Raw genomic sequence first — 14,548 nt, forward strand, 5'->3', positions numbered from 1 at the left:
ATACTGTAAGCATTGCATATATTATCCATTCATTGAATTATGACCTTGTGTGAAATGTCATTGTTATCTTTTTAACGTTTTGTGTTTCAGTGCTTTCGTTATTGTGTATACTAAGTACAGTTATCCCGCGATTTTGCACAGCTTCCTTCATAAACTGTTTAGTGCAATTCAGATTATACAGAGACAGTGAGCTAAGGATTGTAATAGATTACAGGAAGCATGTAAGTGATAAACTAGTACAAAAATAATCTGTTTTGCATGGGTTTCACCTGGGAATAAAATACACTGTTTTTCAGACACCAAAGAGCTTGGAGGACCAGAGGTGGAATGTGAACTGGGTCGTGCATGTCAATGATTTCCATTTTTTTGAAAATCCTGTTAAATGAGTGAGATGCACATGAGAAGTAACTAAAAGGAGTAGTGGGCAATCAACAGCGAATTAAATAGCCATCCATAGTTACAAAATTATATTACCAATCCTAGTATTTATTTAAAAAAAAAGCTCAAACCAGCTGTTACTCAGGAGCCCTAAAACATTACTTTCAGACCCTCACAATTTGCTAAATAGAAAGATTTTTAACTCTCGTTCAGAAGCAATTGTTTCCAGAGATGTATCCAAACCCCAGGCCACCCGTACCTATTTATTCCACTGTGAGAAAGTGCCTCTTTTCCGTGATCACCCTGTTATTTTGCTGACTGGTTTTGCTGGCCTTTGAACTCTGCCCTTGATTACTTTGGCATAGTTTTAGAGATCTGCACAACTCTGTGCAGACACCATGTATAGCTTACACTTGATATTTTTAGTTTAATGCAAATGTGTCAAGCGTGAACTCTGAAGGTGTCAGAACTTGAAGGGAGAAGTTAAAATAGCTGTTTCTGTTCTAACACCCATATGTATCTTTGCTCTCCACTACAGAAAAAAGCTGACTGGACTTACTTTAGTCTTGGCATGAAGCTAGAACTTTATTCAAGGATCCGCCATCTATTGGATTGGTGTAATCCATTCAGTATTTCTAGAGAATTTTTTTGTTACAAACATGTGTTTGATGGGCTTGAATGGTTAAAGATTGAGATATTTGGACTGGTTAGTCCATGGACAGTCCTCAAACGCAATTTCGCAAACAGTCTACAGCTCTCAAATTTTCATCCCAATTGGACAAGGGACATTTTTTCTCCAGTCATCCAGTTCAGGTCCATGGTTCCAGAGTTATGAACGCAGACCTCATACTCTGCTGCAATCACTCTTACAGGATGCAGGGATTTGAACCCACATCCTGTAAAAAAGTAAATCAAGAACTGCACAAAGTGGATAACAAAGCATCACCTGAGTCAATGGCTCACATAGGCCCCCATTTGTTAAAAAAAAAGAGACTTAATAAAAATAATTTGCTTTCGGATAAAGTAAAAAAAAAAAAAGGATAAACAGAATAAAATTTAGCAAGAAGTTAAAGCTTTAATCAAAGTTTGCTTTTTATAGTTGGTGTAAATCTGTTCAATCATTTTGAGAAATGTATGTTTAAAGTGGTGCTTGGGTTGGCTTCAGGGTTAAAACTGTAACTAAATCTGGATGGTTGGTCCTGTGGCATAATTCAAGAAATAATGGCCCTCATTACAACCCTGGCGGTCAAAGACCGCCAGGGCTGTTTCGATGACAGGCTGGCGGTGCCAATCCTTGGTATTATGACGGTCGCACCGCCACGTTGGTCCCGGCGGTTTACATCCAGGTTGGTCCCAGCGGTTTACCACCACGTTGGTCCCGGCGGTTGTAATCCCCCCAGGGCAGCGCTGCCCAGGGGATTACGAGTCCCCCTCCCGCCAGCCTTTTCATGGCGGTAGGAACCGCCATGAAAAGGCTGGCGGAAAGGGGAGTCGCGAGGACCCTGCACTGCCCATGCCTGTGGGTGCCTCACAGGGTAAAGCCAGGAGGGGTTCCACAGTGGTATGCGTACAGCGCCTTGAGACCCTAACAGGTGAGTAGTGCGCTATACAAGTGCAAAGTTTACAGTTTTTACAGTGAGCGGTGGAAAGACTGAAAGAGTACACTCTTGGGGATCACTGGAATGTTCTCTGGAGCAAGAGGTGGCTACATTGGAGGTATTAGACCTCTGGCATGGGCAGTGCAGGGGCCCCCTGGCACAGCCCCATGGAGCTTTTCACTGCATAGCTGACAGTGAAAAGTGCAACGGGTGCAACTGCACCCGTCGCACCACAGCAACACCGCCGGCTCCATTTGGAGCTGGCTCCCGTGTTGCGGCCGACATCCCCGCCGGCCCAGCGGGGATGTTGTAATGGCCACCGCGGAAGTGCGGCCGCGCGGCACTTACAACTTGGCGGGCGGCGGTTGCCGCCCGCCAAAGTTGTAATGAGGGCCAATGTCTTTTGATTGCCAAAGGGAAGCTTTTCCTACTGGCCTGGCTGCACCAAGTGATCTGACTCACTGGTGGCAGAAATGGCCTAAAATAAATTTGCTCCCCCCCCACCCCACCCCCGGGAATACAATTTGCCCACCAGGGGAGCGACCTTTGCCTAATGGGTCGCTTCCCCTCTCTAAAAAAAAAAAAAATAATAATAAAAAAAAATAACCCAAATAAATTTGCCCTGGCGTCTAGAGGTTTCTGCCCCCCCTGGGGGCAGATCGGCCTAATAGGCCGAACTGCCGGCAGGGGGGGCAGAAATGGTCTAAAATAAATTTGACCCCCCACCCCCCGTGGGAGCGACCCTTGCCTACGGGGTCGCTCCCCCTGCGTGACATTGGCGCCCCAAAAAAAAAATCCCCGGTGCCTAGTGGTTACTGCCTCCTTGGGGGCAGATTGACCTAAAATCGGCCAATCTGCCCCCAAGGGGTGCAGAAATGGTCTAAATACAATTTCCCCCCCAGTGGAGCGACCCTTGCCTAATGGGTCGCTCCCCATCTCTAAAAAAAAACAAACAAACAAAAAAAAAAACCTCCCAAAAAAAATTTGCCCTGGCGCCTAGAGGTTTCTGCCCCCAGGGGGGCAGAAATGGCCTCAAATAAATTTGGCCCCCATACCCCCCCCCCCCCCCGGGAGCGACCCTTGCCTACGAGGTCGCTCCCCCTGCGTGACATTGGCACCAAAAAAAAAAATCCCCAGTGCCTAGTGGTTTCTGCCCCCCTTGGGGGCAGATTGGCGTAGCAAAAAACGGCCTAAAAACAATTTTCCTCTCCAGGGGAGCGACCCTTGTCCAAGGGGTCGCTCCCCATCTGTAAAACACCAAAAAAACAAAAAATCCCCGTTGCCTAGTGGTTTCTGCCCCCCTTGGGGGCAGATCGGCCTAATCAAAATAGGCTGATCTACCTCCCAGGGGGGCAGAAATGGCCTAAAATAATCCCCCCCCTCCCACCCCCACCCCCCCCCAGGGGAGCGATCCTTGCCTAAGGCACTAGACACTCCCTGGTGTCTAGTGGTTTCTTCCCCCATTGGGGGCAGATTGGCCTCATCAAAATAGGCCAATCTGCCCCCGAGGGGGGCAGAAATGGCCTAAATACAATTTGCCCCCCAGTGGAGCGACCCTTGCCTAATGGGTCGCTCCCCATCTCTAAAAAAAAAAACAAACAAAAAAAAAACTCCCAAAAAAAATTTGCCCTGGCGCCTAGAGGTTTCTGCCCCCAGGGGGGCAGAAATGGCCTCAAATAAATTTGGCCCCCATACCCCCCCCCCCCGGGAGCGACCCTTGCCTACGAGGTCGCTCCCCCTGCGTGACATTGGCACCAAAAAAAAAAATCCCCAGTGCCTAGTGGTTTCTGCCCCCCTTGGGGGCAGATTGGCGTAGCAAAAAACGGCCTAAAAACAATTTTCCTCTCCAGGGGAGCGACCCTTGTCCAAGGGGTCGCTCCCCATCTGTAAAACACCAAAAAAACAAAAAATCCCCGTTGCCTAGTGGTTTCTGCCCATCGGCCTAATCAAAATAGGCTGATCTACCTCCCAGGGGGGCAGAAATGGCCTAAAATAATCCCCCCCCCAGGGGAGCGATCCTTGCCTAAGGCACTAGACACTCCCTGGTGTCTAGTGGTTTCTTCCCCCATTGGGGGCAGATTGGCCTCATCAAAATAGGCCAATCTGCCCCCGAGGGGAGCACAGGGGGGAGCGCTAGCGCTCCCCCCAGTTCCTGTGACTTGGGCGAGGTGACCTCCAAGGCACACGGGAACTGGTGCCTAGGACGAGGTGACCTCGTCCAAGGCACAGAACCGGTTAAAAGGTAGAGCATGTACTGGTGTGTTTTACATGTCCAGATATTGAAATACTGGTAAATTCGGTTTTCACTATTATAAGGCCTATCTCTCCCACAGGGTAACATGGGGATGGCCTTGAAATATCTTTTAAGTGCAGTTTCCCATTGGGAGCAGACAGAGATCTGATATTTGGGGTCTCTGAACTCACACTTTAAAAATACATATTTTGGTAAAGTTGTTTTTTAGATGGTAAGTTTGAAAATGCCACTTTTAGTTGGGCTGTTTGTGATTTCACTCTAGACAGTGACACACAGGGAGCTGAGGTGTGTTCTGCGTATACTGATGAGTCCTCCTGGGCTAGAGTGAGAGGGAGGAGCCGACAGCTGCACTTGAAAGGGCTGCGCCTGACCTCACACAGTACAGTCTCCAACCCCCTAGAGTGTGGCTGGGGCAGGGAAGGAAGAGACAGGGTCTTGTGCCCTACAAAGACTTTCCTTTGAAGTTTGCCTACTTCAATGGCAGAAAGGGTTGAAAGTATTGGACTGCTGACCCACCCACTTCAGAACTCTTCTGGACTGGGGACATTCTGCCAGGAAGAAGAGCTGAATGTTGTAAGAGGAACTGCCACTCTGCCTGTTTCTTTGCTGTGCTGGGCTGATGCTTGCTACTTCTGTCCTGGGAGTGAAATGACTGGACTTTGCTTTCTACATCCTGCTTTCCAAGGTTCTCCAAGGGCTTGAACTGAGCTTGCCTCCTGTTGTGAAGGCTCAGGTACATCAAAGACTTCATCCACCAGTGCCTGGACTCCACTGCTGAGAGTCCTGGCTTGCTAAGTGGTGCCAAATCCAGTCCTAGGGACCTTAGACGTGGAAGCTGGTAATCTGAGTGAAAATCCATGCACTGAGGCCATTGTGGCAGAAAAGTAAACACAGCACCTGCACCATGGCTGAAAAATCAACACAGCGCCGGTGAAATAGGTGCATTGACAACTTAGTGCGGGTTCATCTGTGCTGTCTGGATTTTCCATGCATCATTCCTGGGCATCATTTCTCTACATCGACGCCGCTCTGCAACCAGGAATCATCGCAACGCTAGTCCGACAGGAAAAGAATCCACGCATTGCCAGCTGGGTGGAAAAACAATACAAGCATCACCAGCCGGGCATGAAAAGAATCCACGAATCACTTGTCCAGTGTGAAAATAATCAACGCATCGCTTGCTTTTCCGATGCATCACCTCCTTTGGGGCCTGCATCATCTTTGTTTGTGACGCACTTAAAATACTGTGTTATAAGCATACAACCACTGTTTTCTCAGGATTAAGAATCTTTTAAACCTTTAAAAAGTGATAACTTTATTTGTTTATGTTGGATTTTTGTCGTTTGGATCTTGTTATTTAGATAAATATTGACTATTTTTCTAAACTGGTGTGGAGTCCTTTTGTGGTGTTTTCACTGTGTTAAGGTGTGGGTTTGTGCAAATACTTTACACATTGCCTCTGAAATGAGCCTGCCCACTTATGCCAAGCAACCAAGGGGGTGAGCAGGGGTTATCTTAGGTGTGTGACTCCTTTACCCTGACTAGAGTGAGGGTCCCTACTTGGACAGGGTGTAAGCAGATGGTCAAATAGAGACCCCATTTGTAACAATATTCACTTTAAAAAACAAAAGTTAAAATAACATTATAGTTAGGTGAAATGTTCAATAACAATGTAAAGTTTTATACTCTACAAACAACAGAAATCTAACAGTTATAGTAATCTCAAGTAACTCCAAAACGTGCCATAAGGTAACTATGTATAGCTAATGCCCCCAGCATGCACAGTTTTCTCCTCAATAATCTAATTGCAAATCTTGCAGTAATATTATAAATGATGTCATAGAAGGTGCCATGAGTGATGTAATATGTGGGGTAATTAGCATGGCACGGTGAGGACATGATTTATAGTTACCTTAGGGCATGAGTTATAGTTACTTGAGATAACTATAATTGGTGAATTTCTGTGGGTTTTAAAATGTAAAATGTTACATTGTTACTGAACATTTCACCTTACTGTAACGTTACATTAACCTTTGTGTTTTTTCAGTGAATTTCTAAGTTTTTTTTTTTTTTTTTTTTTAACATAAACTAATATTTTATAACCATATGTAAAGCCAATCATACCCCATGCACGGCCTGAACTAAATGCACGGCCTCACTAAATGTTGAAGTTGTATGCAAGGCAGAGTACACTTTAAAGGACTTTAAGGCAAGTTACCCAAGGAGTACACATCAGTTTTAGATGATCAGATACTGTGACCTATTTAGACTTTAGAGGCAACTTCACATTAGGGAAGTCATGTTTTATGTTGCATGATTTAATAACAGCCATCACATTTTCCACATTGAATAGTCTAGGATTTGTGCATGTGAAAGTGCATATTCCATACATACATGTCTCTTCACGTTGTAGCTGAATGCCATTAAACCCAGTGACAGGGGATGCAACATAGCACACAGATGTAGAAGGGTTGTAGTGCAGCACTAATTGGGCATTTGAAGGGTAGATTCAGGTGACCACACAACCTGCATAATGCCCGACACATCATTGCAAAATCAATGCTTATGTTGCAGTGTTGCTTAATATTACCACCCAACAAGTCCTTCTGATTGTGCCTGATAATGCGAGAGCTCCCTCACCCACCCACCAATCCAAATAGGATGCAGCAAAGGCAGCTGAAGAAAGGGTACTCAGGCCACAATTACAACTACAACTAACCACTTCTAAGGTAAAAGGGTGTGATTCATTAATGTACAATAATAATGCAAGAGGCCTGTTTGCTGCTTTGTTGGAGGAACAACATGTATTTTTCTGTTTATTCTTATATAGGGTAATTTAAGCAAGAAACCCTGCCAAGATTGGTTGGTACTCAATGGTGAAACAGTCAGCGTATGCTAAAACGCAAAAAAAAAAAATCATCTATTGTTAATTCCCTGTTTTTCCTGCCTCTTGTGTCTTGTCAATGTAGGTTTCTCAGTGGAGGACCCTGCTCCTCCACCCTCACCAGTTTGACTCCTTGTACCACATCCTCTATAAACGAATGGCACTGAAACACTGCAGAGGCTAGATTCCATCTCACGTTGATGTGATGTGGTAATTTGCTCTGCAGCATGTCCTTGCAAAGTCTGCAGAGCTTCAAGAACTGTTATGTGCCCTAGACTTTTGGCAAAATTCTGGGTACCCTGGCCCATCTCATGTTGTATGATTACTGTTCTTTGAGTTAGGACACCGGTGACATTGACCAATTTATATACAGACCTCACATGGCAGTCTGTCTTATCCAGAATATGGTGATTATGCTGCTTTTAAGCATGACTTATTAATAGATGCATGCAGTGCAATGACAGCTTCTATTTGGGATTCAACACCTTAGGACAGTGATTGCAAGCCCTGATGAATCTATGTGCCCAACATATCTATTATATTCTTCGGTGCCTGCATGGCTGCCACTGTACAGAGCACATTGCTCCTTCCGTGACCTGACACTCCATGCTAGAGATAGATCTCTCTCCGCCCTTGAGCAACAAGCGGCATAGGTGTTGCGCCAGGTTTGCAGTTTGTGTTGCATCATCTGAGACCTTGCTGTGTAGTTTGTTAGGGTGTGTGATGTTGAAGTGACAAGTGGTTATGGAGATTTATAACAAGGTGCTCTGCACTGTAACAATGCTGGCTCTGTAGTGGAAGTGCTGTTAGGGACTGTCATTTCGTCCTCCAGTATCTCCATCCTGGTACTCTGCAGCCTCATTTCCTGGCTCTTTGTCTTCTGTCTATATATCCATGGGGTGAATGCATCATTGTTATGTGCATGTTGAAGGTGACGAGGTATACTGGATGAAAGTGTACGTGTAGATTCATGCATGAATATGATTTCAGAGAAGCTTGCAATGCACGCCAAAAGTTGTTAACAATTGTGTCCCTGCCTTGATGTACTAAAAGTCCCAGAACATTGCACTGGTAAAAGCCTCCCAGCTGCCACTCCCACCAAAGGCAAGCCCGTCTGTGCCCGTCCGCGCCTGAACCGCGCCCAGCGCCAGAACCCCTGGCCCACTCAGGCACACCTACTCCCCCCTCACCCTCTACTCTCTCAACCCAGGACCCCGCCCCACATGCACCACATCTAGCCCCACACACACACTCATGGCCTCTTCACCTGCCACACCTGCCACTTCTCCTGCTCGTCATCCCTCACACCACACACCAACCATAGCGACCCCGCCTTCAACAAACACAACACCCCCAACACAAGGCTCACCTACCCTGCCCCCACCAACCAACCCTGCAGCACACCAGCCCACAACCAGAACACACCCCGCAACAACACCCTCACGCACCACACCAACGCCACCCACCACAACCACCTGAACTGCCTGCTCCTCAACATCCGCTCCCTTCACAAACATGCCATAGAACTCTGGGACCTCATCACATCACACTCACCTGACATTGCCTTCCTCACGGAAACCTGGACCAACCCCTCCTCAGAACCCGCCATAGCCACCCCCAAAGGATACAAACTCCAACACAAAGACCGCCTCAACATGCCAGGCGGTGGCATCGCCATCCTACACAGAGACACCATCAAAGTCACCACCTGCTCCCAAGACACTATCGGCAACACTGAACACATGCACTTCCTCATCCACATCAACAACAACCCCACCCTCAGAGGTACACTAAACTACAGGCCACCCGGACCACCCCCCGCCTTCTGCAACACCATCGCCGACAGCATCAGCCCGTACGCCCTCACCTCCACAGACTACATCATCCTCGGTTATCTCAACTTTCACTTAGAAAACCCACAAGACCACAACACTACCTCCCTCACAGACCACCTCAACAACCTCAGACTCAAACAACTGGTCACCGCACCCACCCACTCAGCAGGACACACGCTGGACGCAATCTTCACCTCAAGCCAACACATAGCTTACACCCACACCACCGAATTCCTCTGGATTGACCACCGCTGCATCCACTTCTCCTTCACCAAACCCCCCACACACTACCATCAACACACCACACCCTACCGCATGTGGGACAAGATCCCCACAGAACAACTAAACTCCCAACTGGCCCTAACCCCCCCCCCCCCCACACCAACGACCCCAACACAGGAGCACACAACCTCTCCAAATGGATCACTACCTGCGCAGACACACTAGCCCCCCTCAGAAAACACATCACCACCCGCAACATCAAGAACGCCCCATGGTTCACCCCTGAAATCCAAGCGCAAATGCTGCCAAGCTGAGAAAATATGGAGACTAGAACCTTCCTCAACCAACTTCTCCACCCTCAAAACCACCATTCGCACCCATCACCAACTCATATGCACCGCCAAAAGAGATCACTACAAGACACGCCTTGACAACAACTCTCAAAACAGCAAAGAACTCTTCACCATCATCAATGAACTTGCCAAACCCAAAGCCAGCAACATAGACCCCACACACACATAGCCCCTCTGTGACGCCCTTTCCAACCACTTCCTCCACAAAATCCTGGACATCCACAACAGCTTCATACCACACACACCCACCACACATACCCCTCACTCACCCAACTCGACCCCCGCTCAAGACCCCAACCACACTATCCACATGGCCCCCCACCACACACGAAGAAACCGAAAAAAACATGAACTCCATCCACTCCGGTTCCCCCTCCGACCCCTGTCCACACCGCATCTACAGCAAAGCTAGCCCTACCATCGCCCCCATACTCTACAACCTAATCAACTCCTCTTTCGACTACGCCACCTACCCAGACCCCTGAAAGCACTGGGAAATTACCACTCTCCTAAAAAAAAAAAAAAAGCCGACCCGGAGATCCTCTCCAACTACCGCCCCATCTCCTTCCTCCCTTTCCCCACCAAGGTTGCAGAAATATTTGTCAAGACCCGCCTATCCCACTTCCTCGAAGCAACCAACAACCTTGACCCCTCACAATCTGGGTTCCGCAAGAACCACAGCACAGAAACCGCCCTCATCGCATGCACTGACGACATCAGGACCAAAGTCGACAAAGGCGAGACCGTCGCACTCATCCTCCTAGACCTCTCTGCAGCTTTTGACACCGTCTGCCACCACACACTCCACACACGCCTCCACAACATAGGAATCCGCCACAAAGCCTTAGACTGGCTCACCTCCTTCCTGACCGACCAGACCCAGAGAGTCCGCCTTCCACTCCAACACTACCAAGATCACCTGCGGAGTCCCCCAAGGGTCTCAGCCCCACACTCTTCAACATCTACATGATCCCCCTAGCCAACATCCTCCGAGCACACGGAATCAGTATCCTCTCCTATGCAGATGACACCCAACTCATCCTCTCCCTCACCCGCAACCCCACCACCGCCAAAACCAACCTACACGCCGCTCTCCTAGACACTGCCAACTGGATGACCACTAACCACCTCAAGCTCAACTCAAACAAAACCGAGATCATCATCTTCGGCCCCAACAAAACCACATGGGACGACTCCTGGTGGCCCACTGCCCTAGGTCCCGCACCCACCCACGCATGCAACCTCAGTGTCATCCTCGACCCCTCCCTCTCCATGACACAGCAAATCAATGCTCTAACCTCCTCCTGCTTCCACACACTCGGCACTCTAAAAAAAAAAATCCTTCAAATGGATCCCCCCAGAAACCAGAAAGACAGTCACCCACGCACTCATCAGCAGCAGACTGGACTACGGTAACGTCATCTACGCTGGCACCACACTCAAACTCAAACGCAAACTCCAAAGAATCCAGAACACAGCCGCGCGCCTCGTCCTTGGCCTCCCCCGCCATAAACTAATCTCACCACACCTCAAATCCCTTCACTGGCTCCCCATAGACAAGAGAATCACATTCAAGATCCTCATCCACGCACACAAATCCCTCCACAACACCGGCCCAACCTACCTCAATGAAAGAGTAAACATCCACACTCCCACATGCAACCTCCGATCAGCCGACCTCGCCCTAGCCACAGTCCCCCGCATCCAGCGCACCACCACAGGAGGCAGGTCTTTCTCCTACCTCGCCCCCAAAACCTGGAACTCCCTCCCCACCGACCTTCGCAAAACCAAAGACCTACTGGTCTTCAGAAAGAACCTCAAGACATGGCTGTTCGACCAGTGACCCTCCCTGGCCCCACCCCCCGGTCCCCCTCACCCCCAGCACCTTGAGACCCTCATGGGTGAGTAGCGCGCTCTACACATTTTTTGATTGATTGATTGATTGAAAGTGCAATGTAGAATAGATGTGCAAACTGAAGTGTTGCTGGATCTGCATACGTGACTGTATGATGTACTGCCACCACTGAATGTTCTTGTTAGCATATCTAAAACATCTTAAATTTACTTTGTCAGTGACTTGTTGGTGGCCCTGTTGTCACAGACATATATATGACCCTCAATCCTGTGACCGCCTGAGATATCAAGGTGCTTTTTATGATCTCCTCAACTCAGTAGTTCTCCACTGGTCTCCCATATTTCCTTTCTCCTGTTAGCCACATTTTCTTTGGTTCAGGAGCATGTCATGCCACCTTGGTCTTACGTCTTCCATGCTTCTTGATCTGATACGCACACCTCTGATGTATTTCTAATCCATAATTGTCTACTAGTGACCTCTGGTACTGTGAGTGAGGACTTCCCAAAAACTGGTCTTTCTGTGCCACAAAGTTTTCCTCTAATGAAGGAATATCCTGCTCATGGAAGTTGAGCTTGGGTTTTTTTGGGCCCCTTTTCACATTCTTACTCTTGGGTTGCTATTTCTAGCACTCGGTTACCTCACTTGTACTCAGCTTCTCCCCTATGCACCTATCTGGCCTCGGAAGGGGAAGGTTTAGCTCACTTATGTTTGTGAGGTTATCAGTAGCTTCTAGCACGACCTTCACTATTTACTGATTCAAAATTTGGAATTCGGTAAAATAAGAAATGTCTATTTCAGATTGTCAATGAATAACTAATTAGGACTCATTGATGCGTTATTGTGATTTCTTGAAAAATGAAATTTTCACTGCTTTCCCTGCTTCTTTGCTCAACGTGATTTTGCAATTTTTTTATTGCAATGTGCTACTAGTGTTGATTTCCAAATCTCAATCACCATATTAGTGTGTAGGGTCCCTAATTCACAAAATGCCCATGAGAACACCACCACCAACTCATACCTATATATTTCAGTGGTGCTTAGCTGAATGCAAGTAAACCTTGATCTTTCTAGGCGTCCACGTCACATAAATTGTTTGAATTCAGTCATGTATAGGTTTACCAATCTTTTGAGCTTCTCAAAAGTGACAGGAGCACTTGACTGCAAAACAAGATTTTTGTAGCTTCTCTAATTTAGGCCTATTGACCTAACCCTATGACTAGAGATAACTTACAGAACAGAGGATACAGAGGTAATGTAAATGCACAATTGTGCCTGATTATTTTTCTTTTCTTGGTAACCTTTTTTATTTCATGTGAAACAATCCTAGCCTCTTCACCACCTGTAAAACACTGGGCTGTAGAGGACACTTTCCGAGAATCCCTGCAGTACTTAATGAGGCACAGGGTAAGCAGTACAATTAGTGTGAGAAACAGCATTGACAATGTATGTGAATAAAATAATTACCACTTTTAAAAGTGTTCAACAGACTGGCAATGCCGCCTCTCAACACTCCCAGCGAAGAAGCCTTTTTCTTGCTCCCAAACCGGTGCTTATCACTGCAAAATTCCAGCCCATGATTGATTCTCTGCATTGGTAGTTGCCATTACAAAAGTTGGCAGAGCCTAATTTTGTGATTCAGTATTAGTCACTTGTTGGGCCAGATACAATTCTTAAAATATTAGGTGTGCAAAAACCTTTAAAATAGTCTCTTTGGTGTTTTGTATATAATATTCCACAGAGTGAATTAAGAGTCTGTAAGGACAAAAACGGTTTCATTTACTACTATCACTAGCTATATAAATCTAATCTGGCAGTAAATGGAATAAGATAATTCAGAAACCAATTTCTTGTCCAAATCCTCACACACAATTTAGCATGTCCTGGCAACATGAAGAAATATACTAGCTTGGCCATTGGAGTAAGGAACTCTACGGTCCAGATAAGGATTTAGTTATATTGAACACTCTTGAAGAATTACCTTGTTACTTGTTTTCATAAATGAGTCTAAAATGTTCAGTAGGTGGTTGTTCAATTACAAAAAATGGCAGGGACATGCACAAAAATCCTTTTAATCATAATTTGTCACAGTAACCATGCCGATCAGCACAGATGTCTGTTCACCAATGGAGTTGGCATGAAAATATAACAAATGTGAATAATTCTTTGCAGCAGGCTAAGTTAGGAAATGAGAGAGAACAAAATGTCCCTGTGTTCATGTTGTGATCCATGTGTAAGATACACTGCAATCAACTCAGAATCTCTTTAAATGGGATATGTAGGAAACAATTTCAGTATAAAATAAATTAGGATGAATTAGTATTGCTTATCAATGTTTTGCCCAGGGACAAATCTGATAACCTTATTCTAAATGTTCAAATGTATAGTTTCAAATATATGGGTATTAGAATGAAAACCATAGATGAAGAATTGTCTAAATATATTCTTCCACTCAAACGCTGAAGGATTTATGGGCCACTGAATATATAATTAATATTGTGTTATGTTATTGGGCTAATATATTTGATTATACTTTCTTTTTATTGTATTGTTTTTTTTTAATGCAAAGTTATGTGAATGTAATGGAGGTGTGCTTGAATATGATGTATAATACGTCTGCTATTATGTACTATGTGTCCTTCAGCTTAAATAAATGTACTTCACTTACTTGTCTTTTTCACTTCTTAGGCAGAATTCCTGTTTGGCTAACTGGAAGTCTACTAAGATGTGGCCCTGGGCTATTTGAAGTTGGATCAGAGCAGTTTTACCATTTGTTTGATGGCCAAGCCCTCCTGCACAAATTTGATTTTAAAGAGGGCCATGTTACGTATCATAGGAGGTAAGTTCAAACCATTTACAACATTTCTTAGACTATGAATATAAAACTAATAATTTTAGCAACAGATGAGGAGGCACATAAAACATTAACAGAAAAAATGATTTAACGTTGCATTTCATTAAGAAAAGATATGAATGTCTGAGGTGTGAATAGCATCTACTGGACTTAGCAGCTAAAGGCCTGTTAAATTTGGAAGCATATGGAATGTAAAATATATTAAGGCTGCAGCCGCTATCTGGATAACTGCTCCAACAGTGGTGTACAAAAGAACCTCCAACGTCTGTGTAGTGCAGTTATTAATACTGGACATATGGGATGCCTGGACTTGGATTA

At 45.9% G+C, this 14,548-nt stretch overlaps 1 protein-coding gene across 1 annotated transcript in view; it reads left to right on the forward strand.

Annotated features, from left to right (window-relative positions):
• The window catches only part of RPE65 (retinoid isomerohydrolase RPE65), a 227,103-nt gene that overhangs the window by 26,940 nt on the left and 185,615 nt on the right, over positions 1-14,548 (forward strand). The window contains exon 3 of the mRNA XM_069232453.1: positions 14,065-14,215. Within this exon, the coding sequence (XP_069088554.1) occupies positions 14,065-14,215 (151 nt within the window). The remainder of the gene's footprint in view (positions 1-14,064; positions 14,216-14,548) is intronic.

The sequence above is a fragment of the Pleurodeles waltl genome, chromosome 4_2 (genome assembly GCF_031143425.1).
Source record: "Pleurodeles waltl isolate 20211129_DDA chromosome 4_2, aPleWal1.hap1.20221129, whole genome shotgun sequence".
NCBI classification, from domain to species: domain Eukaryota; kingdom Metazoa; phylum Chordata; class Amphibia; order Caudata; family Salamandridae; genus Pleurodeles; species Pleurodeles waltl.